Consider the following 26,824-nt stretch of genomic DNA (forward strand, 5'->3'; position numbering starts at 1 on the left):
GGGTTTGATTTCACAAAGAGTTACATTAGGACTAGTCCTAGGAGATATTAAAAACTTAAGGCTAGTCCCTAGATGTTCTGAGTAACTCGTCCCAACTCTAGATAAGACTAGTCTTAACTCTTTGTGAAATCCTCCCCAGGGATCACACCCAAGTTTACGATGCAACCTTGGAAGCAGCAGGAGAGGGATCACATTAAGGGTCACAGGTCACAGGTCACAGCTTCAAATCCTGTTGTAGTTTCATTATTCTCCATCAACTCAAATTTACTTAGGAAGTTTACCCACAGTCAGTTTCCTTTGTATTTAATTCTTTTATAATTAAGGGTCACAGGTCACAGGTCACAGGTTCAAATCCTGTTGTAGTTTCATTATTCTCCATCAACTCAAATTTACTTAAGAAGTTTACCCACAGTCAGTTTCCTTTGTATTTAATTCTTTTATAATTAAGGGTCACAGGTCACAGGTCACAGCTTCAAATCCTGTTGTAGTTTCATTATTCTCCATCAACTCAAATTTACTTAGGAAGTTTACCCACAGTCAGTTTCCTTTGTATTTAATTCTTTTATAATTAAGGGTCACAGGTCACAGGTCACAGGTTCAAATCCTGTTGTAGTTTCATTATTCTCCATCAACTCAAATTTACTTAGGAAGTTTACCCACAGTCAGTTTCCTTTGTATTTAATTCTTTTATAATTAAGGGTCACAGGTCACAGGTCACAGGTTCAAATCATGTTGTAGTTTCATTATTCTCCATCAACTCAAATTTACTTAAGAAGTTTACCCACAGTCAGTTTCCTTTGTATTTAATTCTTTTATAATTAAGGGTCACAGGTCACAGGTCACAGGTTCAAATCCTGTTGTAGTTTCATTATTCTCCATCAACTCAAATTTACTTAGGAAGTTTACCCACAGTCAGTTTCCTTTGTATTTAATTCTTTTATAATTGGTTTCCACTCAAATCAGTAGAAATGAATGTTTTGATACCAATTAATACTTGTGACATCATAACAAACCAGAATAACAGATACATTGATGTCATTACAGCATTGTGTTGACATTGAACATGTTGTTATTATCATGTCTTGACTATATCTGTGTTTATGCAGAATGGTAACGTGCTGTGCGTGTCCAAGGAATGCCCCAAGCTCAACTGTGAGATCAGAGTAACAGACCCTGGACAATGCTGTGAAAGATGTCAAGGTATGCTCAACAAACGATGGTTCTCGGTTTGTTTCATAGGTTGCAGGGATATTCTTGTTCATTTAAGAAAACTTACTTCCCATTTTTTGATTTATCAGCATGTCTTGTCTCTTTGGGACTGCTCAGGTGGTTTGATGCTATCATCATTGTGATTTATTATGGGATGCTGCAATCTTCTAAGTAAAACTAAGTTTTGTTGGTTCTCTGCTGTGCCACGAGGGTTTTCCAGACCATCCGGTTTTCCTCCCTTGGGAAAAATCACTTTTGATCTTGGCTGTGCTCCGTGGTCATATGGGTTGATGTGGCTGGCAGCCAAAAGGGCCCTTGCATGCCTGCTTCTCGAACACATTGTAGCTGCATCCTTCGCAATTCAGCTCTTAGCTGCGAGTAATGATGATTACCCCCCCCCCCCAAATTGTTAAAACAGAATGATTAATTGCCGCATTCATGAACGATTTGAGGGCCTGTGTTCCATGGAACTCTGACCACAGGAGATTCGGTCCCCCTCATGGGAAGTTAACATGGGCTGAAGGAGGATGTTTCAAAAGAGGGCGCTATCAGAAGCAGTTTGTACACAGTTTGTCAAATGGGGGGATGGGGGGGGGGGACACACAGAATCTCCTGCCACATTTGCATATTGGATGATGGCGCATCATGTAGGCACCATAGCTGAGTTGTACTGTTATAGTCTGGTTCTGGGAGAATTCTTAGAATTATTTTGTTAAACATACATTGGTCTTAACTCACTCTGCATGAAAGGGGACCAGACTATGTTTTACTCTCGAACTCAATAAATGTTAAACATTCAGAATAAGAAGGGATAAGTACGGTATCGTTTTGCTATATTGGTAATGATATATGAAACTAAGTTTGTATTTAATAGATGTTAAATTTGCATCGGGGATAAAGAATATTAATTTTGGTTTTTACCCATACACCGATGTGTGTTAGCACTGTATACTCAGTACTTTCCCGAGTCCTGTGAAAAAACATCACAGGACTCGGGAAAGTACTGAGTATACAGTGCTAACACACATCGGTGTATGGGTAAAAACCAAAATTAATATTCTTTGTCCCCGATGCAAATTTAACATCTATTATATCGTTGCGGTACCCGCTGCCAAAACATAGGATTCGAACTGCCTCTAGCTGCCGGGCAACCTCGGTAGTCTAGTTGGTAAGACACTGCTCTAAGTTTGTATTGATAAGATGTTATTTTGCTAACAGGTTGCTTGTATGAAGGGTTTGAGTATGCTAGCAGTGAATCCTGGGTGTCACCTTTGAACCCTTGTCTATCCTGCCAATGTCAGGTAAGGTTTAGTCCTTCTACAGATCTCAGGCAAATATTCTAAATTGGGATTAAAATCACTTCATTAATTGGCCCTTTGTTCCGTCTTCTCCCAGTTGCTTATGTTTTGTCTTCTTCTTTTCATGCGCTATTATCATTATTATTATTGAAGGCACCAAAGTCAAATTGAGTTTGGTGATGCAGTCATTTTTCAATAGTTAGAGTCCTTATGAAAGTGGAAAAGATTTAAAGTATCTTACCTCACATTTAAACCATGTAAAATAACATTGCATGCCATACTCTTCCAGTGCTAATTCCATGAACAACCAAAAGCATAAAATCACATTTCAATGGGTCTGTACTGTTTTTGAAGGCAGCTTTTGGTTCATTCCTAAATGTTGACGATATTCAATCAAAAAGGCATTGAATTTGACCTTTTGACTTGTGCACAAACTCCTCTTTGGAATGTACATGTACTGATCCCCAATTGTGGATATTCAATGACGTCATGTTTCAAATCTGGCTCTGAAAGAGTATAAGATAAAATTACATTTTTACACCATCTTACCGTAAGGTTAGAAATTTGTAACCTTTTCCACTTTCGTGACCCCCTCTACAGATGGATTGCACATGACCGCCATGACGTCTTGTGCAATCAAAAGTGGAAAAAGGTGGACGTTTCATCAAAGATGGCGGTCAAAGACATCATGTGCAATCCATCTGTAGAGGGGGTCACAAAAATGGAAGAAGGTTACAAATCTGAAATGACATTGGCTAAAAGTATACGCGTGCACTTTTTCTATTTTTATCAGCAAATATGGTGGTTGATGATGCTATGTGCAATCTGTGTATTGAAAATGAGTGATCACAAATGCAAGTTTTCAGGCTAAACATAGAAGTGAGTAATCTGTTAGTTTAATTTGTGTCTTTCTGTTTGGTTTCTTACAGGAGGGAATTACTCTATGTACAGAGATTCGTTGCCTAACTCCAGACTTCTGCAGTAATCCAGTTCATAGCCCAGACCAGTGCTGTCCAAGTTGCCCAGGTATAAAACATCACAAAAGTAGCTTGTTTCGATTTGGATTTAATATATCTACAAAGTTGAATACTTTTTTCTCTTTGCAAACAACACCATAGACCTTAAGTAGGATTTGAAACTTTGCATGGTGGAAATACGATATGGAAAGGTTTGCGGTAACACCATGTAATGACTATCTCTAATGAGTGGGGGTTGTTCTGAAAAGAACCGTTGGTTTCAACTCTCAACTTTCAACCATAGACCTTACATCCTTTGCCTCTAGAGCAGTGTCCTACCAAACAGACCACCGAGATTGCCCGGTAGCTAGAGGCAGTTCCAATTCTATACTTAAGGAGCGGGTACCCAAACAATAATGAGTTATATGCCTGTGTATTTTTAATCACAGAACCTTTGAAAGTACTGAGTATACAGTGCTTGAAACACATGGTTGTATGGATGGAGCCAAATAATATTCTTTATCTCTGATGTAAACTTAGCATCTATTAAATCAAAGACCTTGTTCTTGTTTTGTGTGATTTAACTAAACCTACCAGTTGTTGTTGGGTTCACATACAAATGTTTTCAGTCAAAATTGTTGATGTTGATTGAGTGTATTTTGAAAGGTTTGTACGAGTAGATGATGATTCCTAACCGTTCTACTATTTCATAGCTTTGTTCATGCTTTGCACAGTGCAAACATCCTAAAATTGCATTAAACTTTCTTTTAAAAGATATATATACTTAGATATATTTTGAAATGTTCTATAATATACACTTTGTTTTCCTGTCTTAGGCTGCACATATAATGGGATAAACTACGTTGATGGTCAGAGGTTCCGCCCTTACAATGACCCCTGTGCTCTATGCTATTGTGAGGTAGGTCAAATAGCAAGACTAACTAGGTATCACTATGTAAACTTACAGACTTTTTTTGGTTCTAGAAAGTGCCTAGGGTCAAAGTGTTTTACATGAAATTAGTTAACATCTGCGATATCTGTATCATGATATTGAGAAACTCTAGTTAAAAACTCATGATTTTATTTTTATTTGTATATTTGGGTAATCATTGACTGTCCCAGTTAGTGGATCATGAAGCCTTTTAGTAACAGTATGACTCGTTTTTGTTTTGCTAGCGAGGTAATCTTGCCTGTTTACGTGAAGTATGTCCATCTCTGATTGATTGCCCAGCTTCAATGGTTTTACCTGCTCAACCAGGAGACTGCTGTCCAACATGTGTAGGAGGTAAGAAAACAAAACAATTGACGGCTAAGATATTTATGATTATGAATCAGTTTACGTTGAACAGTCATGACATGATTCATATTTTAGTCTGATTTTGCTTGCTTTTTGTTTTGTTTCTGCTCTTGGAAAACAAGAAATATTGTGATTAGAAAGTCATAAAAGTGTACAAAAGTCACACCTCGCATACTTTAATCAACCCTTGTACTCGATATAAAGTTCCTACTTTTTTCAAAGGACCAAAAATCTAGCCTGATTGAGGTACACTGACTGTTAAACCTTGTATTTGATACAAGTGGGGGGGGGAAACGTTTTTAAAATATATGTTTCAGCATTTCCTCCTCATTGGTTGTCTGAATTCGGCTTGTGGCTGTTTGTTTTTTATACATTAGTTTAGATAATTTTCATTAATTTAGATAATTAAACTTGATTAACATTTCCACTTTGTCTTTTCCTAGCTCTTACATCTACCTGTACAGCGGATAATGTTGGTGCTATTATGAGACCCTATGGAGATCCTTGCCTAACCTGTGAATGCAAGGTTTGTTCACAATCAATATCTTTGTGTTGGAATGGCTGTTTCATTAACATTTGTTTTCAAGTCTTATTTAAGTAACAATCCAAAATAGAGAATCTTCCAATGAAACTGACTGGGTAAATTGTACTCAATTGTTTAATGAACTAAGAAAATTGTCTAGAATTGGAATGAAACAAGAGAGTAAGTAATGTGTGTAGAATGTTTCTCACTCATGGCAGTTATTCAAATGAGAGTATTGGTACTGGTGTCTAGTTAAGAATAAATAAGCTTTGTGGTTCATCATTCCAAACTGATTTTTCAGTTACATTTTTTCTATGTGTTGAACCTCAGGACATTTTAGGTTAAAATGAAAGCGTTTATGATATCTTAATAATAATAACACACAGTTCTTATAAAGTGCTTTATCACCACTGATTGGCGCCTCAAAGCCCTCTGTATTTTTCCTGCAATGTATTTTGAGCTACGTTTTGATGTATGAAACTTATTTCCTTACCTAGCACCATGTTATGGTTAACAAGGAGCTGTGGCGCAATACACAGCCAATCAAACCAGGAACACTGCACTGGGTTCTTTTACGTGCATTACACTACACACGGCACCAAGGCTTTCATCCTATCCGAAGGACGAATGGAAGCACGGACTATAACAGAAGCAATATAATTAAAAAAAGATCTTTTGCCTATCAAACTGATGTTTTTCTTGAACTAGCTTAACAGCATGACTTGCAAAGATTTCAGCAAACTAAAGCCAGGTTCATTCTTCCTTCAAATGTGAATGCAGTACAAATGTTGATGTCACAAATTCGCAACAGTGGAGCTGTGTTCATCTCCTTCTCCTGCAAACATTTGCAGTGAAAACAGCACTGTTATGTCAAAATTCACTTCTCATCTGCATTCGCAGGAAGTATGAACCAGGCTTAAGGCAGCAGATAATATTGTAGAATGATTGAGTTATATCCTGCTCTATCTTGAATGACAGAATATATCTCAGTGGGAGTGTGTATCTGATATGTGTCCAATGCTGATGTGCCCTCCATCAGAACAAGAGGCTACGGCTGGACAATGCTGCCCTCGTTGTCAACGTAAGTATAATGCCATTATTTTCAATTGTTTTCAGCGTTCTGGTCTTGTACCTGATGCTTTTTTCCTTACAGGCTCCTGATGATGCCTTTTTCCTTACAGGCTCCTGATGATGCCTTTTTCCTTACAGGCTCCCGATGATGCCTTTTTTCTTACAGGCTCCCGATGATGCTTTTTTCCTTACAGGCTCCTGATGATGCCTTTTTCCTTACAGGCTCCCGATGATGCCTTTTTCCTTACAGGCTCCCGATGATGCCTTTTTCCTTACAGGCTCCCGATGATGCTTTTTTCCTTACAGGCTCCTGATGATGCTTTTTCCTTACAGGCTCCCGATGATGCTTTTTCCTTACAGGCTCCCGATGATGCCTTTTTCCTTACAGGCTCCCGATGATGCCTTTTTCCTTACAGGCTCCCGATGATGCCTTTTTCCTTACAGGCTCCCGATGATGACTTTTTCCTTACAGGCTCCCGATGATGCTTTTTTCCTTACAGGCTCCTGATGATGCTTTTTCCTTACAGGCTCCCGATGATGCTTTTTTCCTTACAGGCTCCCGATGATGCCTTTTTCCTTACAGGCTCCTGATGATGCCTTTTTCCTTACAGGCTCCCGATGATGCCTTTTTCCTTACAGGCTCCCGATGATGCCTTTTTCCTTACAGGCTCCCGATGATGCCTTTTTTCTTTACAGGCTCCCGATGATGCTTTTTTCCTTACAGGCTCCTGATGATGCTTTTTCCTTACAGGCTCCCGATGATGCTTTTTTCCTTCCAGGCTCCCGATGATGCCTTTTTCCTTACAGGCTCCCGATGATGCCTTTTTCCTTACAGGCTCCCGATGATGCCTTTTTCCTTACAGGCTCCCGATGATGCTTTTTTCCTTACAGGCTCCTGATGATGCTTTTTCTTTACAGGCTCCCGATGATGCCTTTTTCCTTACAGGCTCCTGATGATGCCTTTTTCCTTACAGGCTCCTGATGATGCCTTTTTCCTTACAGGCTCCTGATGATGCCTTTTTCCTTACAGGCTCCTGATGATGCCTTTTTCCTTACAGGCTCCCGATGATGCCTTTTTCCTTACGGGCTCCCGATGATGCCTTTTTCCTTACAGGCTCCTGATGATGCCTTTTTCCTTACAGGCTCCCGATGATGCCTTTTTCCTTACAGGCTCCCGATGATGCCTTTTTCCTTACAGGCTCCTGATGATGCCTTTTTCCTTACAGGCTCCAGATGATGCCTTTTTCCTTACAGGCTCCTGATGATGCCTTTTTCCTTACAGGCTCCCGATGATGCCTTTTTCCTTACAGGCTCCTGATGATGCCTTTTTCCTTACAGGCTCCCGATGATGCCTTTTTCCTTACAGGCTCCCGATGATGTCCTACTTTAGGCTGATTGTTGTGACCTTTGAAAAAATCGGAAAGCTATGATTTGATTAAATGTCCTACTTTAGGCTGATTGTTGTGACCTTTGAAAAAAATCGGAAAGCTATGATTTGATTAAATGGCCGGGAAAGGAGGTTAGAGGTTACACCATTTGAAGTATGTCAGCTCTTGTACTATGAAATTGCCTTATTTTCTTCCCAATCCCCATAAATAATTATTGCATAAGGGTAAGCCAAAATAATTCTAAGTGCGGAGTACAAACCAACAGGTTCTTTTAGAGCCATCCCTTAACCTAGAACGAATCAAGACATGGTGTTCAATGAATTGATTATACTAAAGGCCCTGGACAACTTTGGTGATTGTCAAAGACCAGTCTTCTCACTTGGTGTATCCCAACAATTGCAAATAATAACAAGCCTGGGAAAATTTTGCCTAAATTAGTCATCAAGTTTGCAAGAGAATAATGAAAGAAAATACGCCCTTGTTGCATAACTTGCTTTTAAAAGATGCATAACAAAATGCTTTATGCCTGAAGTATTTTATTGTTTAAATGAGAAAGTTCTTCTTTCTCAAAAACTACTTGAGGGAGTTGTTTCTCACAAAGTTTTACACTATCATGCTAGTTTTAATGCTAGACAAATATTTTGGGTAATTACCAATGGTGTCCAGTGCCTTTCTCCATGCAAAGCCTTTGATTCTACATTATTTTCCTCTTTTGTTTTTATATGCAGGATGCCATCTTGAAACTGGAGAGGTATTCTTTGATGGACAGACCTGGAACCAAGACAACAACATGTGCATTACTTGTACATGTGATGTAAGTCACCTGTCTTTATGATTAACCCTTTAGATTCTGATACGCAATGTTTCAGCTGGAAAGTTGTTGACTACTGCAGGTTGGAAAATGGAAAGAGTACACCTGTAGTAGTCTATAAACATGCAATACAACAAGCCTGTGAAAGTTTCATCCAATTAGGTAATCCGGTTTAGTGCAAGCATCAAAATATGCAATGATGATATTATATATAGGGGTGTTTGGGTTTGACAGTATTTTAGACAAATGTTTCTTTGATCAGTAAGAACTATTTTAATAAAGAAATTTTCAAAACCTGGTAAATTTCTTTGTTTAGATGACAATCAATTCCATATATATTTTTTTTTTTAGTATAAATATGTGACAAACAAACTTTGAATCAAGACATTAGCTGTTACCTGATTGCAACCTACCCCCTCTTGTTACTTACCCCTTCCTGTTGTATCCATAGGGAGGAGCAGTTGACTGTGAACTGAAGCAGTGTGAATCCATAGTATGTCAACAAGGTCAAGAATTATACAAACCACCGGACCAATGTTGCTTCTCCTGTAGAGGTCAGTATCGTGTATTATCGGGACAAGTCACACTTTAAGATATTTGTTATGAGAGATCGCCTAACATCACATGGCCAGATGGCCACTTCATGGTGAAGGCAACACTTAACTGATTTGGGCTGTCGACCTAAATCAACTGCAACCAGGGGCACAAGTGTCATGACCGGGACTCAAACTCACACTCTGACTGTGTGAGTTTATATTGAAGTACATTGAAGTACATACCGCTGGCATGGTGCCCAACATGAATACTCTGCGTCTTACGAGTTTTTAAAATTTAAGGATTCACGAACAGACACTTTATGCATTGGTTTGTACATGGCGATTTGCACAAAGACTTCATTTGCACAGTTTTCACATAGAGACAATTATATTAAACAGTTAATTACTCTTAAGGTAAACCTATTATGATTAATTTATCTTTCTTCACTTTTAATCTGGTAAAATGTCAAAGTTTAAATGGCAAATAGTGTTCGAAACAACAATTACAAAAGTAGTTTAACTTTAAACGTGGTTTTCTCCAAACAAGAAAGTTTGGCTGCAGAGGCTTAAGTATCTCTTTGTTAAAATGATGATATGAGATGCATGTTTAATGTTCAACCACTTCTGTAGATCAGGAACAGTGCAATGAAAACGGGGTTTTTCCCTGATGTGTAGTTTCCTGACTCTAATTACAATGAATACATGTTCCTAACCCAGATACCCGGTTACCATGCTACTACTCGGGTCGTCAGCATCAAGATGGCGAGGAATGGAGAAGAGATGATTGTACAACATGTGTGTGTCTATCAGGGCAAGTCCAATGCCAGACCTCAAGATGCCCACCACTAACCTGCCAAGCAGTAAGTCCAGATTTGACTGTCTCACTGTTTTTAAATTTGTTATATTGATTCTTACATTAAATATGTTATATGTGCTTCAATAGGAGATATCAAAGTACTTGCTACTTCTCTACTCTCTTGACTGGAAACAAAACACATCACTTCAATCTTCATTGGCTTCATATGAAACATCGCATCAAATTCAAAATAATCATCCTCACTTTCAAGGCACTCCAAGGTTAAGCCCCACTCTACATTCAAAACCTGTTGACTCCCCGTACTACAAGACAAGGTCTAAGATTCACCAGCAACATGCTCCTTGTTCCCTGGTCTCGTCTAGCCAGCTACGGGGACAGGGGGTTTTCCATTACAGCACCCAGGCTCTGGAATTCACTCCCTGAAAACCTCAAGGAAATACTCAACATCTCCCTCTTTCAGCAGCAACTGAAGACATGTTCACACTTGCTTTCCCTACCATTTGATAATTCCCTCTTGTTCCATCTTGACTGGTGCCTTTGAATGGTTTCTACAGATTATAGTGCGCCTTTACAAATGCTGTTGTATTATTATTAAAGCCTCAGTGATATGTTTGTTAGTTATGTCTTAGTTATATATTGCAAATCTAGTAAAGTCAATATTGATTTGAATCTGTGGTTGTTCACCATTGTCTTTTCAGGATGAAGTACCTGCTTTAGAGCCAGGTCACTGCTGCCCGAAGTGTTTGTCTCGTAAGTTGTCTTGAAACAATCTAAGTTATTTTGTGGCTATTTAGAATGAATGGGATCCAGTTCTTAGTAACAAACATTAGGGGCAAATCTCATAGCACTGCTTAGTAGTAAGCAGATTTTTGCTTACTATCAAAAAAATATTTGCTTAAAGACCTGCTTGAACGAAAATGTCAAGTCATGAACTTTGCTGAATTCCACTTAAAATGTTTTCGATGAATAAGGAAATCGAGTCATATGATTATAAATAGGTTTCAATTGTGTAAAAAAACAATCATTTTCTATGCCCTTGTCCAGAGCTTTTCTGCGAGATTTGCGAAAAGCCCCGTTACGTAATCACTCTCAAAACGTCATAAGTCGATAAAGCCGCTTTGTTGCAGCGTGGATGTATAACAAAGCAAACTCCCACAAATGACGTCAGCGGCATTGTCCTTTGACGCCCGCTCTCAACGGCAGAAGTGTTTTTAGTTTTTCAAAAAACCTTTAGGTGAGGCCTGATTTTTTACTCGATAATTACGAAAAGTTCAGAAGTGTACACATCAAAATTACATTAAAATGGTGAACAAGTGCATTATAAACAAGTAAAAATACCATTTCTGTTGAAAACATTCCGCTCAGGTAGCTGTTTAAGGGTAATCATATTTCACAGGTTAAGCAAGCCACTCAGTGGCCAGCTTGCGCGTTCACCATGGATTTGCATTGTTACATTGTATGTCATTCATTTTCATGCAGTAAGCACCGGAAGGTTAGGATACACTTTTGTAACAGTTGGCAGCGCCATGTACTGGAAACTCACATGTTAAACACAATTTTGGCCTTTAAGCAGCACTATGAATTTGTGCCCATAACTGAGGCAAGGTTCATGGATTAACAAAGTTAGTGACACATGGTTATTGAAGTGTCGTGGCTGAGCGGTTAAGAGCACCGAATTCAAGCTCTGGTGTTTCTGATCAGCAGAGTGTGGGTTTGAACCCCAGCCATGACACTTGTGTCCTTAAGCAAGACACCTAACCATTGCTTCTTCCTCCTTCGGATGGGACGTAAAGCCGTTGGTCCCATGTATTGTGTAACGCATGTAAAAGAACCCAGTGCACTTATCAAAAAGAGAAGGGGTACGCCCCGGTGTTCCTGACTGTGGCTGCTGTATGTGCTGTAGCACCTTACAAACCCTTATAAGGTGCTACATAAATGGGTCTCAGAATTCATCACTGCAATTACCTATCTTTCTGATTGTTTGTATCTACATAGCGCCTTGAGTACCTTGTTTGGTAGGTACGTGCGCTATATAAGACTTCAATATTATTATTATTATGGTATTAATACAAATCAGAATAGCCAGGGTCTGACAAACTGGGCCAAAGTAAAGTTGCCCTCACCCTCCATCATTTGCAATCTGCAAAATACGCTGATGCTCTACTTAGTGTGAAATAACTGCAGATAGTTCCCTTTATACTTTGTATGCTTGTACACTTTCAATCTTTTTTAAGGCCCAAGGTTCAAGGGTTTGGCCATTTTCTGTGCAGCACATGACTAATTAAATTTACACAGTTTCAAGATTATGATGGTAAAATGCTTCCTTTTAAATATTACTTGCTGAAGTTTCTGAGAAATAAGTAAAACAACATCACAAAAATAATTTTGAAGTGACGTGACTCTCCATTGCTCTGTGATTTTCACCTTTATTTTATCAAATACTTTTGGACTAATGAAGCTAAAACTTGAGGTAATTTATATTACATACATCTTCATTCACAGTGAGTAGGGATTCATGTCATGGCCAAAAACTTGATCTACAAAGTTATCAAAATCCTGTAAGTAACATTCTGCACATTTCTCTTATAGGTCCGGCAACTTGCATAGCGTTTGGTGATCCTCATTATCGTACATTTGATGGCAGACTTATTCATTTTCAAGGCACTTGTAAATACATCATGACCATGGACTGCAAGCATCAAGATTTTATGTAAGCATTTAAGCAGAATTTTGCTCTAGAATTGCAAAGGTCGTGGGTTCGAATCCCACCCGAGTAATATGCCTGTGATATTTTTCACAGAACTCGGGTAAGTACTGAGTATACAGTGTTAACACACATCAGTGTAAACGGGTAAAAAAATTACAAAATTAATATTCATTTTAGCAGAGTTGTATTTGTTCAAACAAGGTGTATTTAATATGTAGCAATCGGTTTTCTTTTTGTCTCATCACATGTTTTGAAGTTGATGGCCTTCATTATCTTCAAGCTGACGCTCATTGTCCACAAATCACTTGGCTCCCCACTATACCTCAGAACTACTTCAAGTTTACACTCCGTCAAGGAATCTTTGATCAAGTTCCATGCTTCTCCTCATTGAACCCATGTCTCGACACCACGCACAACGCATCTGGAACTCTTCACTTAATCTTACAACACAGTGAGGATCTGGTATTTGTACCCGAAAAAAAATTCAAATCTCTTCTCAAAACTTATCTTATGTCACAGGTTTTCAAGAACTCATTTTGTTGTGCCTGTTTTTCTTTGTTTTGTTTTTGGTTGTACTGCGCTTTGAGAACCCAGCAGGGTGGATATGTGCGCATAAGAAGTCTTTATTATTATCATTAATTATTATTATTTGCAGTGTTGAAGTGAAGAATGATGATCGTAATGCACCAGGCCGAGTGTCTTGGACTCAGGAAGTGACCATTATTATACAAGGGGAACAAGTAGATCTTGGTCAAAACGGTATGGTCAAGGTACGTATACATTCCTCTATAAAAGATTAAAGAGCCAATGATGACTTGAGATGAGTAGACCAATGAATAAACTTTAAGTAAAAATTACACAATTGGTAAGAAAAAAAAATCGTCTAAGATTACAGATTTACATACACGGTCTAATGATAATGAGAGTAGAAAACATCCCTTGAAATATTTCTGTCTGAAATGTCATTATTTGATGAGAAATAAATAAAAGCGTTTTATTCTTTTTTTTTTAAACGATGTCATGCAAAATGTGTTATCAGTTTTTCTCTATTTTCTCGTGACCCAGATGGCGGATCGATCTCAAAGTTCTACAGGTTTATCAGTTAATTGCTTGCACTGCCAGCAACTGTTTTGTTAGCAGAAACCAATTTTGTAATGTTCCTTTAATTACTTCTTGAGATTTGATATCACACTACAAGTCGTTATGATCTCGTTGTGTAATAAGCAGTTTCAATTACATTAGTTTTGTGAAAGTGAGTTCTTCTTTAGGTAAATTATTGTGTAAGATACCAATGTGCTGAGGATGTATTCAGAATCAGAAACATGGTGGTACCCACAAGTTTACTATTTAGTTCTTATTCTTATTCTTCACACCATGCAAAGCTTCAACCACCATTTACTGTACAGTTCATTCCCTGACATTTCATTCTCTGAACAACGCCAGAGGAGTTTTACCTTTCATATTTATATTTGGTGTTAGGTGAATGGTATTGTGGTGCTGCTGCCATACTTACAAGAACCATATCTATTTGTGGAGCAGCGTGGCTCAACATACTATGTCAATACAAATGTCGGCTTACAGGTTAGTGTGATTTGTTTTTTACTGCAAGGCTTTTTATAACTCTGATGGCAAAGGTGTGTAGTGAATTGGTGCTGCTATTAAGTTTGAACATTCAATGTGTTATGGGTTTGGAAGAGTTGCATGTGACAGGTTCAGGTTGTGTTCATATTATTTTTCCTATCAGATATCGTTTTTATTAATTAGCCTGAAATGTCTAATTAAGCATACACCTTACCTGTTTGTAAGTCAGCCTTTGTACTTTTTTCCAAGGAACAAGTATAATACTTGGTTCACTTCCATAATTTGCCAACATTTAGACTTGAGAACTCTGAGGTCTTTGTAGAATTTATCATTGACACCACCCTGGCTCAGTCTTAAATGTACAATTTTGTTTAAAAAAAATGGAGGCTTACAGCTTGAGGTATGTACATGCAGCACACAGGGTAAGTCAATTCTCTAACATTAGGTCAAAGTGAATCATTGTTAACCAGTCTAAGGTAACCCAACATCCCAAATCCATGTGTGAATTCTAGAGCTTGAGTAGCTTAAATAATACTTTAAGATCTTAGTTTCCATCAGCTGTTGTTATGTAAAGAGTCCTATTATTTCATTATTGTAGCGTGTCATGGTTGAGCGGTTTAGAGCTTCAAATTCACTCAAGCTCTGGTGGTTAAAGTCATCCAGATGTGGGTTCAAATCGCTGTCATGACACCCTTGTCTTTGAGTAAGATGCTTTAAAGGCAGTGAACACTATTGGTAATTGTCAAAGACTAGCCTTCACAGTTAGTGTATCTCAACATATGCATAAAATAACAAACCTGTGAAAATTTGAGCTCAATTGGTCGTCGAACTTGTGAGATAATAATGAAAGAAAAAACACCCTTGTCACACGAAGTTGTGTGCGTTTAGATGGTTGATTTCGAGACCTCAAGTTCTAAACTTGAGGTCTTGAAATCAAATTCGTGGAAAATTACTTCTTTCTTGAAAACTTTGGCACTTCAGAGGGAGCCGTTTCTCACAATGTTTTATACCATCAACCTCTCCCCATTACTCATTACCAAGGAAGGTTTTGTGCTAATAATTATTTTGAGTAATTACCAATAGTGTCCACTGCCTTTAATTGCCTCTCTTCACCCAGGTGTATAAATGGATACCTGTGAGGGTAGAGGTTGATATTGTGTATGACTTAGCCTTTGGAGTGCCACGGCAGCTCAGGGCTGTATACGCTCCAGGGAGCTGAGAAAGATTACAGGAATGTTATTGGCCCAATGACCAGGGCACTAATGATATGTCAATATTATTATTGTTAATGTTGTTTTTCTTTCCGGGTAGGTTTTGTGGGATGGAAGTAGTTATGTCGAGGTGAGTGTACCAGGATCGTATGCTAGAGAGACATGTGGTATGTGTGGTAACTTCAACACCTATCCTCAAGATGATCTTAAGATGAGAAACGGTCAAATGGCTTCATCAGATGCTTCATTTGGAAACAGCTGGAAGGTGAGTAGGACAATGACAATCAATTCAATTCAATTCTGAATTGTCCTCTCTTTAAAAAGAAAAAAGATGGAAAATGGACATGTCTAAAATTGAATAAAGCTCAAGTATAAGAAAAGTAGTTAAGACAACATTGATATTTAAGACAGTACAGTACAAAATACAGCCAACATTGGCAGATCACAGCCTAGCATTCCCCCCCCCCCCCCCCCTCTCCAAACAAACATGAGTTGCAAAACTTAAAACGTTAATAACAGCTTCAAATAAAATTATAAAAATAAATTCCAAAACAAGTTAATGGCCTGATGTTTTCAACACAACATATTTAGCCTTCAAGAAAGACTCTGCTAGGGTTGAAATGTCAGGCCATGAACTATTTTTTTGCATTTATACCCTCGGTCCATTTGGTTGGTAAGTTGTTTGCAACAGCTAATTCTATTTTCTCAAAAATAAATTGAGAACACCCAGATCAAAAATGAAAACAACACACTCATGCTGCCCAGTCGCTAGCCCCCTCCCCATGAGGAGAGATCAACTGAAACCATTTAAAACTCTAACAGAGAATGAAACTAAGGAATTAAGATTAAGATGGCGAGTTGTCCTACAATGGAGATTGTGAAGTAATAATCCTGACCTTATCAAACAGCATTGACGGTACAAAGGGTGATAATTATTTCTCAGGATTTCTCCAGCTTCAGTTAAAACACACCCGAGATATGTTTATTGGATAAGTCTAGTTGCTGCCTGTAAATTACTAGCTTGATTAGCTATTCTTTGTGGTTTAAACATATCTGCTTTCCATAAACTTTTAAACCATACAAAACAACTGTATAGAATGGCACTGTTAAGACGAGAATGAACAAGTACAGCTTATGATGTCTGACACCTGTGAGCACTATTTGCTTATTACGCTTCATACTTCCTGCGAATGCGAAGCAAATTTTGAAGTCTCATGGCTGCTTTCGCAGTGAATGTTTCGCAGGAGTTGAGTGCAAGTCAATTGATGCAAATTGTTTGTACCAAACCTTTAATGTCAAAGTTTGCATTTGCAGGAAGTATGAAGGCTTTACTCCTATAGGTGATCGTTATAAAGTGTTTGTTATCTACCTTGACCAGGTTGAAGGATTCAATGGAGATGGTTGTGAAGCAAAGGACATTCAACCATGTGCTGAGGCAAGCTACTTAGCACGTAAACTTGCTAATGCTAAATGTGCTGTACTCAAGACACAGAGGTTCTCTCCATGCCATGCCCTGGTCTCTCCTGAACCCTACTTTGCATCCTGTGTTTATGACATGTGTGCATGTGGAGCTAGTGATGCGTGTTTATGTGATGCACTGGCTGCTTATGCAGCAGAGTGTCGCCAGGCTGGACTGACATTAAGCTGGAGAAGTGATGCCCTTTGTGGTGAGTTGAACAAACTTCATTCTTGAAGTCAATAGTCAGTTACTTCCATTCCCACCCATTAGCCTTTTTGTGGTGTGGCGGACACTATATTGAGTGTACTGTTCGTTTTGGGTGTCTACATGTACATACAAATTTACCCAAACCAAACAGTGTCTTAGTAATGTGTCCACCATATCTCAAAATGGCTTTTGCAATACATGTAGCTTTGCTTTGGGTAAAAACGGGTAACATGTATAGTTAACTTGGGGTGTCATGGCTGAACTGTCTAGCGCGGTAAACCCAAATTTTGTAATATATAGAATATATGCTCAACACCTGGCCTGGTCATTCCTTACATTTGTGTCCTTGACCAAGGCACTTTATCATAACTGCTTCTCTCCACCAAGGAGTACAAATTGGTTATAAAGACACTGGACACTATTGGTCATTGTCAAAGACTAGTCTTCTCAGTTGGCGTTTCTCAACATATGCATAAAATAACAAACCTGTGAAAATTTGAGCTCAATCAGTCATCGAAGTTGCGAGATGTTAATGATAGGAAAAAACACCCTTGTCGCACCATGGTCACACGTGTGCTTTCAGATGCTTGATTTGGAGTCCCAAAATCAAATTCGTGGAAAATAACTTCTTTCTCAAAAACGTCACTTCAGAGGGAGCTGTTTCTCATAATGTTTTATACTATCTTCCTATCCCAATTACTCGTAATCAAGAAAGGTTTTATGATAATAATTATTTTGAGTAGTTACCAATAGTGTCCACTGCCTTTAATGCGAGAGCTGGGGAGTAATCTGCAATTGACTGGCATGCTGTCCAGGGGGAATAGAAATATTCTCAATCTTTTAATACCAAGGAAACTGGATATAAACATTGGGCTACGAGACAGATCTTACTTTTTAAAAGTTACATGTAACTCTGTAAAATCACCGTAATGCCCCATGTACAGTGTAGATATAATTGCAGATATTATTAATTCCTTGATGATAATTTGTCAACCATAAGACCTCACAGTCATTTGTTGGTACAACCAATAGTGAGAATAACAAAGTACAACTGACGTTACTAACCGTGTGATTACCTGTTTTATTCCAGCAATCAACTGTCCAGAGAATCGTGGGTTTATGTTTGATGAGTGTGGCCCAGCTTGTCCTCGTACCTGTGCTAATAAAGATATCCCCATTGGAGTATTAGAGGAGCATTGCTTACGCCCCTGTGTGCCTGGCTGTAACTGCCCAGCTAACATGGTTCTGTACGATGGAGGTTGCATTCAATCCCAAGACTGTCCGCTAGACTATACTGTTAATGCAACCATTGTAGACTCAAACGGCAAACATTGACAACATTCATGGTTGAGTGTTTCTTGTGGATGTGTTTTTTCAAACTTAAATCAAGTAGTCAAAGTATAATTAGTTTTTTAGAACTTGCATTTGCCAGAAATTTTTTCTAGAATCGTGTGAGCTTTGACTGCAGTCAGATTAAATTATATAAAATTTAAATTTCGATGTAAATTTCATCATCAAGTTATGTTCAGTTTCTGAATTTTTTTTGCTTTCATTTCTGTGTTGCATACTGGACAATCCTATTTAGTTGATACATGTCAGTTGTTATTTAGACTGTGTTGAAGCTCATGCATAATATCATGATATGGCATTTTTTTATTTTTATTTTTTATTTTTTAAATTAGCCTTGTAAATTTCACCATCTCCGAAAGCTTTTGGAGCAAAGATTTCTTATATCACTCAGAGCTTTAAAATACTAGTTGCGCAGTGTGTTTAAAAAATAACAACAGCATACTGAGCAATGTTTTTTGTATTTCTGTATCAACTTATAAAAGTTGCCAATCTCCTTGTAACTGGTTCTTTTTATAACTCTCTGAAATGTTGTGTTGTGTTTTCCTGATGCTGCACCATGTCTTTATACTAGTTGACCCTTTTTCTGATGTTTTGTCCTACCCTTGTTGACGTAACGTGTTGACGTGTTGACGGTCTGTCTTAAGATGTCTGAGAGTTTAACACAAATGGTGCTGATGTTGATAGGCAGAAGTTTTTATAATAATGTATTGTGAAGGTTGAACAATTTGGATTTTCAAATATATATATTTTATATATACTTTTAAACATATTTATGTCAAGGTATTTTTACTCCAAATGAGCACATCATTCAAAACCATCAAAGTATTTGTAAGGGTCTGGGTACTTTGTTTATGACACAAAACACATTGTCTACAGATTCACATTAAACTTACACAGTTTGAAGATAATGATGATAGAAAACTTTCTTCAAATATTACTTGCTTGGGTGCTGTAGTTTTTTAGAAATGAGTAAAACAATGTCATGAAAATAATTTTCATCTCAGAAGACAAACATTATTTTAGCATGTAAATTGTATTTTCATGACATTGTTTGACTCATTTCTCAAAAACCTACAGCACCTCAGCAAGTAACATTTTAAGGTAAGCTTTCTACCACCATTATCTGTTTAGTGTAAATATATGGACATTGTGTTTCGTGTTTGAAAAAGTACCAAAATCCTTTAAGGAAAAAGCTAATTAAAACTGCTTACAAGCAATTAGTTTATTGCACAATTTGTTTGTATTTAAAAATAGGAACCTTATGTGATTCATGAAGTAGGACAAAATGGCACTGCATAGTCTTCATTAAACGAAATATCATATAAAATACTTTGAATACATTGACAACTCCTATGCCACTGGACACTTTTGGTAATTTTCAAAGACCAGTATTCTGACTTGGTGTATCCTATAACAAATGCATGAAATGAAAAATCTGTGAAAATTTTGACTCATTGGTCATCAAAGTTGCAAGAGAATAATGAAAGAGAATGCACAATGCTTTCAGATTTCTAAACAAATATTAAAAGACTTCAAGTCTGAACCCTTTATAGTTCAGAGGGAGCCGTTTCTCACAAAGTGTTATACTACCAACAGCTCTCCATTGCTTGTTACCATAGGTTTTCTCGGTCAAATTTTGCAAATATGCAGTCAATTTCATTTTCATGTGTTCGAATTAGAGCTGTTTTGCCTCTCTAGTTGTTACTGCGTTTCAAATTCAGAAATTGGACATTCAGTTTTGTTTGAGTCGAGTCAAATTACTTTAGCACTAGGTTCAGTTTAGCGTATCGTCATTCTTGACACACAGACCTCAAGAAGCATCTGCGAATTTGAATGCTGCTTTGATGAATTGTTAAATTGAAAGGTTATTTTTTTAAATCGAATGACGCAACATTACATTTGACTAATCATAAAACGAAATCGAATGACCCTTTTCAGTAGCATTTGATTTCGCGCGAAATAGAATAGCTTGGTGGTTAAATTGGTTGCTCATTCGCCGAAATTGGCAGAGAAAACTAATAGTTTCCAGTGCCTTTAAAAATAACTGGAACTATCTTTTGTTTAAAAAAGTCCAGTATATATTTATATATCGTTCATTCCACTTTTCACAGACCACTACAAACTTTCCAACTGCATAGGTAATCATTTGATATTAAACACTCATCTAAAAATGTATTTTTTAGACCTTTCCTGTATTGATTTGAAATATTTTGTTTACTTATTTGATAAAACCATCATGGTGCTACATTTTCGTTTATAGTACTTATTATATTTGCTGCATCTTAGAGCAGTCAGGATAGGAAGTTATAGTTATTATATGTAGTTTATATTTTCGATTGATTGAATAAAAAGAGAAATCTTTTCATTTTTCCCCCCTTCAAATTGTGAAGATGTTAAAGATGTAACATTAAGCTTCAAGATTGATAGGAACGTCTGGGGTATCTCGGTAAAGAAAAATAACAAAAACTTAAATACTATCACTTTGTCCCAAAACACATCTTGTACATACAAACAATCTGATGATAATGGTTACTCTCTATGGTATTGTCACCGTTTATGAAAAGTTGATTATTATGTTCTTTGAAATCCATATTTATTCTCAGTAAACCCAGAGTGCTTGTATTTGTCTAGGAATTAAACAGTATTATAATATATTCTTTTGATATTTAAAGGTAGAGTCATTGTTTGTTTGTGTCAACTCAACGTAATGCTGATTTATAGACCGAATCATCAAGAAAGATACAATAAATGTCACTTGTGAAAGTTTCAGTTGAATATTGTTCCAACTTGATTCAATTCAATACCATTAAATTTATTTATTTCATCACAGTTTACGAGTAAAAAGTGAAAATTGTTTTGCATTAATACATTCGAATTTAATACTAATTACAAAATAAAAACATTACATTTTAAAAACACATGAATTAATTACAAAAATTTACTTATAAACAATAACATGTAGCCCATTCACTTTTATTGATTAAAACAAAAACTAAGTTACCTTATGGAACGTGAGTTAAAAAGATGAATAGCACTGGGTAAAAAGATAGTCTGAATCGGTTTGTGCGAGTAGAAAGAGAACTTCTGAGAAAACAGAAAAACACTGACCATAATATTTTCATCAGGAAGGTCGAATCTATGCACTTTTAGCGAGGTGACAGCGGGTACCCACCACAGCTATGACTTGATTTAAGTCTGAGATTGAGGTTATGCGTGGTGTGGATAAAAGGGAAGAAAGTATGAACAAATAGTAAACTTACTTACGGGTACAACCATGTAAATCTCTTTTGTAGGAGTGTTGGCTTGTAACATAGCCGGTTTGGTATCGACGTTTCGAACCAGTTTACGGGTCTAGTGATACCCTTTTGTGATTCCTTATAAAAACTGCACAATAAAAGGGTAGGCCTACAGTAGGATCCATATAAATGTACCTTTGACCTCACATCATTTCATATTGAGATTCACGGTCAAATCCTACGTTTATGTTACATATATAACACCATTACATGCCTGTGCATGTAAACTGCTCACAAAAAGTAAGGAAACTTTTTTTATTCCAGTATATTTGTTATTATTTAATACTCTCTTTGCATATGGTATATATCATTGCAAAGCTGCACTGTTCCTCTTTAAAGTTATACCACATTTGCAATGATTACATGTTGATGGACTTGGCTACACGAATAACAATGAGGCAAATTCATAAATCAAATGTGCCAAAATTACCGTTGCTCAATAATCGAACCGATCAAGCTTTTCAGAACCATTAATGATTTACAAAAAACACCTTGTTTGATGGGTATTTGCAAGACGATATTCTACAGCCGAATGCAGTCCCATATTTGCAGACTCTTGGACCAAATGCCATCTTTCAAGATGACAACGCTCGCCCCTATCGAGCCCGACTGGTGACTGACTACCTGAAAAATGTTGGGGTGCACCGGATGGATTGGCCCCCTAACAGTCCAGACCTGAATCCCATGGAACATCTGTGGGACCAGCTTGGCCTCGCTGTCCGCGCCAGAACCACCAACACGTCAACTGTGGCTGACCTAACCAGGTTGCTTAGAATGGAACGCCATCCCTCATCATCAGCGCATCACAAGACTTGTGTGCAGCATGAGAAGAAGGTGCCAGGCTGTCATCAACGCCTTCGGATCATCCACTTGTTAATGAATTTTTTTGTATCAATAAAGTGTATTAAGATCCGTAAGTTGTCTTGCTCTATACCAAATTTCTTGTCTCAATAAAGTGGATTAAGATCAGCAAGTTGTCTTGCTTGTTTGAGTTACAGTGTCAATTTGATTGTTCTCCCAGTATAAACACAAAATTGCTAATTTTGGCACATTTGATTTGTGACTTTGTCTCATTCTCATTAACGTGGTCAAGTCCAGCAACATGTAATCATTGCAATTGTGGTATCATTTTAAAGAGGAACAGTTCAGCTTTGCAATGATATATACCATATACAAAGAGAGTATTAAATAATAACAAATATACTGGATTGAAAAAAGTTTCCTTACTTTTTGTGAGCAGGGTACATACAAATGCACTCTGCATGCAGAAGACCCAAAGTGCACCTGACAAACATCATCTCGGACCAATCAAAACACAGAATATGGAAAGCTTTACATCACTGCAAGTTTCTCCAACGAAATCATTGTATCCAATGAAATCATTGGAAGCGTGTAGACTAGTGCCAGTCAGTCTAGGCCTGCAGGTGCACTTTATGTATAAGCATGGAATTCGTAAGACAATAGTTGTTGTTTTTAGTCTGTTAGTGGTATATTGGCCATGAGGCTTGTTACACTTTGGTAATCTATATTGTTTTTAGTCTTTTAGTGGTATCTTGACCATGATGCTTGTTACACTATGGTAATCTATAATGAATAAAACGATATAATGGTGTTAAGAAACACAAAGTGACACTTAATCAATGGACATCTGCGTCCTTCAAAAAACTATAACAACTCGGTTGCAATATCCTCACTACCACCTCGAGGTGTCAAACCATTCTATGTTAATCATTACCCCCATTCCATACCCCTTAGTCTATGAATACCCATACAACCAGAATTTACCTGTGGGGAGGGTTTTTTATTTACAGTAGTCTCAAGCTAGTCTCATCATTTATTCTCGTAGTCGCAGACTGAGTGAAGCCAGACTCTACAAGAGCAGTAACACTGTCACTACTTATCAACAATGGCCGGGAAAAAGTTGGTGTTCGTAGCCGTGCTTCTGTGCATAGGCATGCGATGTGAAGCCAGGTGTACTGCTGGGGAGTGCCCGCTGCAAGGATGGGTGAAATTCGGCAGCAATTCGTGCATTAAGGTATAATTGCGTTTAACTTAATCGTTTATAATCCCATTGTAGTGAACACGATTTGGGTAATTAAATAAACTATTCAAACTTGTTGTGAAATCACATTTCTGGGTTTTTGTTTCCAGTTATAGGCTTCGTATTATAATAAAAGTGTGCATTGGACAACAAACTCACATAGGATGACTTCTTCTGATCTTGACTAAATACTGTTCAAACTGGAAGTTGAAGTTTTATACTGGAAACAAATCTAGCCCCTGTAAAAGGCCTTCTATATGTTTTGTAGTTGGCAAATATGAATGTAATTTGTTTTGTAATTTCATTTCTATATTAATACAGTGTAATTATAGTAATAATAGTAACCCCACTTGGGATTACTATAGGCCTAATGTTTGAGTAATATTTTTAAAGGGACACATGGTCGGAACGAATAGGCCCTACTACTTATTAAAGCGATAATATTATTATACTCACAAAAATGGGTTGTATGGGAAGACACTGATTCCGGATAGTGTGTCCGAGCTATTTCCAGTTTAGTGTAACCCGGATTCGGTGTAAAACTTACCCCCAAAACTATAACAAAAATATGGTGAATCTAAGTGAAATTTCCATTTTAACTATTTTCCGGCTGAGCCCGATCCAGTAATGCATCAGACCATCTCGGACCTCAGCCTGGGGTCACTTTTCTGCTAAAGTGGCCTGTGGAACTTTTTGTAGAATTGTGTTGTTGTTCCTATTGTATGGTTCGTTACTAACAAAAGATATCCTCCCACAGATGTATCCTACCTTGATGAAGAACTGGGCGGAAGCAGAGGCAATCTGCCGGGTGATAGGGAGGGGATCCCACCTAGTCCGAATCAACAGCGACGAGGAGAGTTTGGCTATCAAACGTGAATTAGACTCGCTGGGTTTGCAAACCAGGTATCTCTGGATTGGACTGAATGATATTGAGCAAGAGTTGAACAGGACCTGGGTTGGGCACAAGTACGAACAGAACATGTACCAAAGTATCGACAGTTGGTTTCAAGGTCAGACTGACCCGGGGTCTAATTGTGGATGTTGGTCTATAAGCAATCCCACGGTCTGGTCGTTTCAACGCTGTACTGAACAATTTGGTTTTGTTTGCCAGCAGCCCCTTGCTCAGTTGTAGTAGTCAAAGTGAGATTCGCACCAGTTGCATAAACGCTAAGCTGTCACCATTATTCATGAACTAAGACGTCATGGGTGTCAACACTTAAATTTTAGTGGTTTGTAAAATCGGCGTCTGAAAGCTAGGTCTGGGGTGGTATTCGAACTAGGGACCACTCAGGTAGAAGGCAGTGAAAGAAACCACTTACATAATATACTAAAATGTACACACAAACGTTCACAGAGCATGTATTGTGTCTAGGAGATTAAAAACAGATTATAAAATGTAAGGTTATATGTGTTTTTTTTTTATTTTTTTTTATTTACTGTTTACATTGTTGTCAGTCAGTTTGCTAAAATTTTCCGAAATATAAGAAAACGAGCATCACCATCAAACTAAAATGGTACACATTTACATCTAATCGTTCCAGCTTTTCTGTATAGGATTTACCTATAGGTCAGCTGAAAGTTCAATGGATGAGTCCTAGGGAAGTTCTGAAGTATATTCGTTGTTAAAAAACTTGTAAATATTAAAAGGATTGAGTTTGAATTTGTCTTGGGTTTCAGAGATTTCACTCTCATGGACCTGGGGGTAAACTGCATTTACTTCGTGCAAATGAGCCCACATCTTCCTACTTAAACTTGTTTGTGGTTAATTCACTTTTGCACAAAAACAACAAATTATCTGGCTAAAGATGGTGGAGATTTAATTTAACCTACAATATGTTAGAAAAGGTAGAGGATTACTAAGACAAGCATGAGCTCATCGAGTTGTTACTAACGCTCAACACAAGGCCCACTTATAGAGCTGCTAACCGTGAGACTTCTTCTTGCGCTGCTAACCGTAAGAACACGAAAAGGCGTGCTAACTTTTTAGTGGTGCTTACAGAACGAAAATAAATGACGTCACAATGCAAATCCATGGTGAATGCGCAATATGACCGCATAATTATTCTGCTAACCTGTAAAATACGCCTATACCTTAGCAAATTTGTCTGATACAGTAAGCACGACAAATTGCTTATCGTTAAGCAGCGCTATGAAATTGGGCCCGAGTGGCTGGTCAGCCCTGCCCTACAACTCAAGTCATGACAGCCCCTTTCACACGTTTTAAAACAAAGCAAGGACAATATCTACTACGACAATTCAATTCTGTACACCAAGAATTTACCTTACATCTTTGGTGACGAGTTGGCAAAAAGAACATGCATCGATATCAGTACCAAAGAGTGTTGTTTACCAGAGGGCCCAAAATTCATAGAGCTGCTTCGTCACTAAGCAGATAAGCATAACATGCTTACCAGAATAAGGGATCCAATCAAACTCACCATGTCGCATGTACAATGTGAGTGGTTTCCTGCTAAGCAGAAATATTATGTCAAGCATCTTTTCTACGTAAGCAGTTATATGAAATTGGGCCCTGGGGTATTCTTTAAAGTTTTAGGTTACATGGCCGGAAGATTGGACTTAGCCGACGTCCTAGTCACATAAGACTTATACAAACATTCCATGTTCACATTAAAAGTGATGAAATGACAGTTTTGCGCAATTGCCTTTTTTGCCCATGAATTGCATTGTTACATGATTCCTTTAAACATTATATTTTCAAGTTTGGTATTATGACCCATAAATACCAAATTGAGTAGTTTCATTTGATGTATCTCAACATATGCGTGCTTTCAGATGCTTTATATCGAGACTTCAAAATCTAATTCTGAGGTCTCGAAATCAAATTCGTTGAAAATTTACTCCTTTCTCAAAAACTAAAAAAAAATGTGTTATACTATCAACAGCTTTCTATTGCTCATTACCAAGTTAGTTTATTAGCACAAAACTTTACTTGGTGACGAGTGATGGGGAGAGGTTGATGGTATAAAACTTTGTGAGAAACGGCTCCCTCTGAAGTAACATAGTTTTCGAGTAAGAAGTAATTTTACACGAATTTGATTTCGAGAC

General features: G+C 37.6%; 2 protein-coding genes across 2 annotated transcripts in view; both read left to right on the forward strand.

Annotated features, from left to right (window-relative positions):
- Window positions 1-19,041, forward strand: part of LOC117291153 (kielin/chordin-like protein) — a 106,060-nt gene extending 87,019 nt beyond the window's left edge. Inside the window, exons 55-71 of the mRNA XM_033772704.1 lie at window positions 1,107-1,200; window positions 2,428-2,510; window positions 3,437-3,533; window positions 4,300-4,382; window positions 4,640-4,748; window positions 5,204-5,286; window positions 6,262-6,364; window positions 8,471-8,556; window positions 9,005-9,107; window positions 9,807-9,949; window positions 10,605-10,656; window positions 12,496-12,616; window positions 13,269-13,383; window positions 14,093-14,194; window positions 15,506-15,670; window positions 16,784-17,072; window positions 18,162-19,041. Of these exons, the coding sequence (XP_033628595.1) occupies window positions 1,107-1,200; window positions 2,428-2,510; window positions 3,437-3,533; window positions 4,300-4,382; window positions 4,640-4,748; window positions 5,204-5,286; window positions 6,262-6,364; window positions 8,471-8,556; window positions 9,005-9,107; window positions 9,807-9,949; window positions 10,605-10,656; window positions 12,496-12,616; window positions 13,269-13,383; window positions 14,093-14,194; window positions 15,506-15,670; window positions 16,784-17,072; window positions 18,162-18,406 (2,073 nt within the window). The 3' untranslated portion in view covers window positions 18,407-19,041. The remainder of the gene's footprint in view (window positions 1-1,106; window positions 1,201-2,427; window positions 2,511-3,436; window positions 3,534-4,299; window positions 4,383-4,639; window positions 4,749-5,203; window positions 5,287-6,261; window positions 6,365-8,470; window positions 8,557-9,004; window positions 9,108-9,806; window positions 9,950-10,604; window positions 10,657-12,495; window positions 12,617-13,268; window positions 13,384-14,092; window positions 14,195-15,505; window positions 15,671-16,783; window positions 17,073-18,161) is intronic.
- A 4,524-nt stretch (window positions 19,042-23,565) lies between these two features.
- Window positions 23,566-25,464, forward strand: LOC117291373 (snaclec 8-like). The gene is made up of 3 exons (XM_033773023.1): window positions 23,566-23,752; window positions 24,516-24,768; window positions 25,436-25,464. The coding sequence occupies exons 1-3, from the start codon at window positions 23,624-23,626 to the stop codon at window positions 25,462-25,464; spliced, it is 411 nt and encodes a 136-aa protein (XP_033628914.1). The 5' UTR covers window positions 23,566-23,623.
- The last annotated feature ends 1,360 nt before the right edge of the window (window positions 25,465-26,824 follow it).

The sequence above is a fragment of the Asterias rubens genome, chromosome 6 (genome assembly GCF_902459465.1).
Source record: "Asterias rubens chromosome 6, eAstRub1.3, whole genome shotgun sequence".
In the NCBI taxonomy this organism is placed as follows: Eukaryota; Metazoa; Echinodermata; class Asteroidea; order Forcipulatida; family Asteriidae; genus Asterias; species Asterias rubens.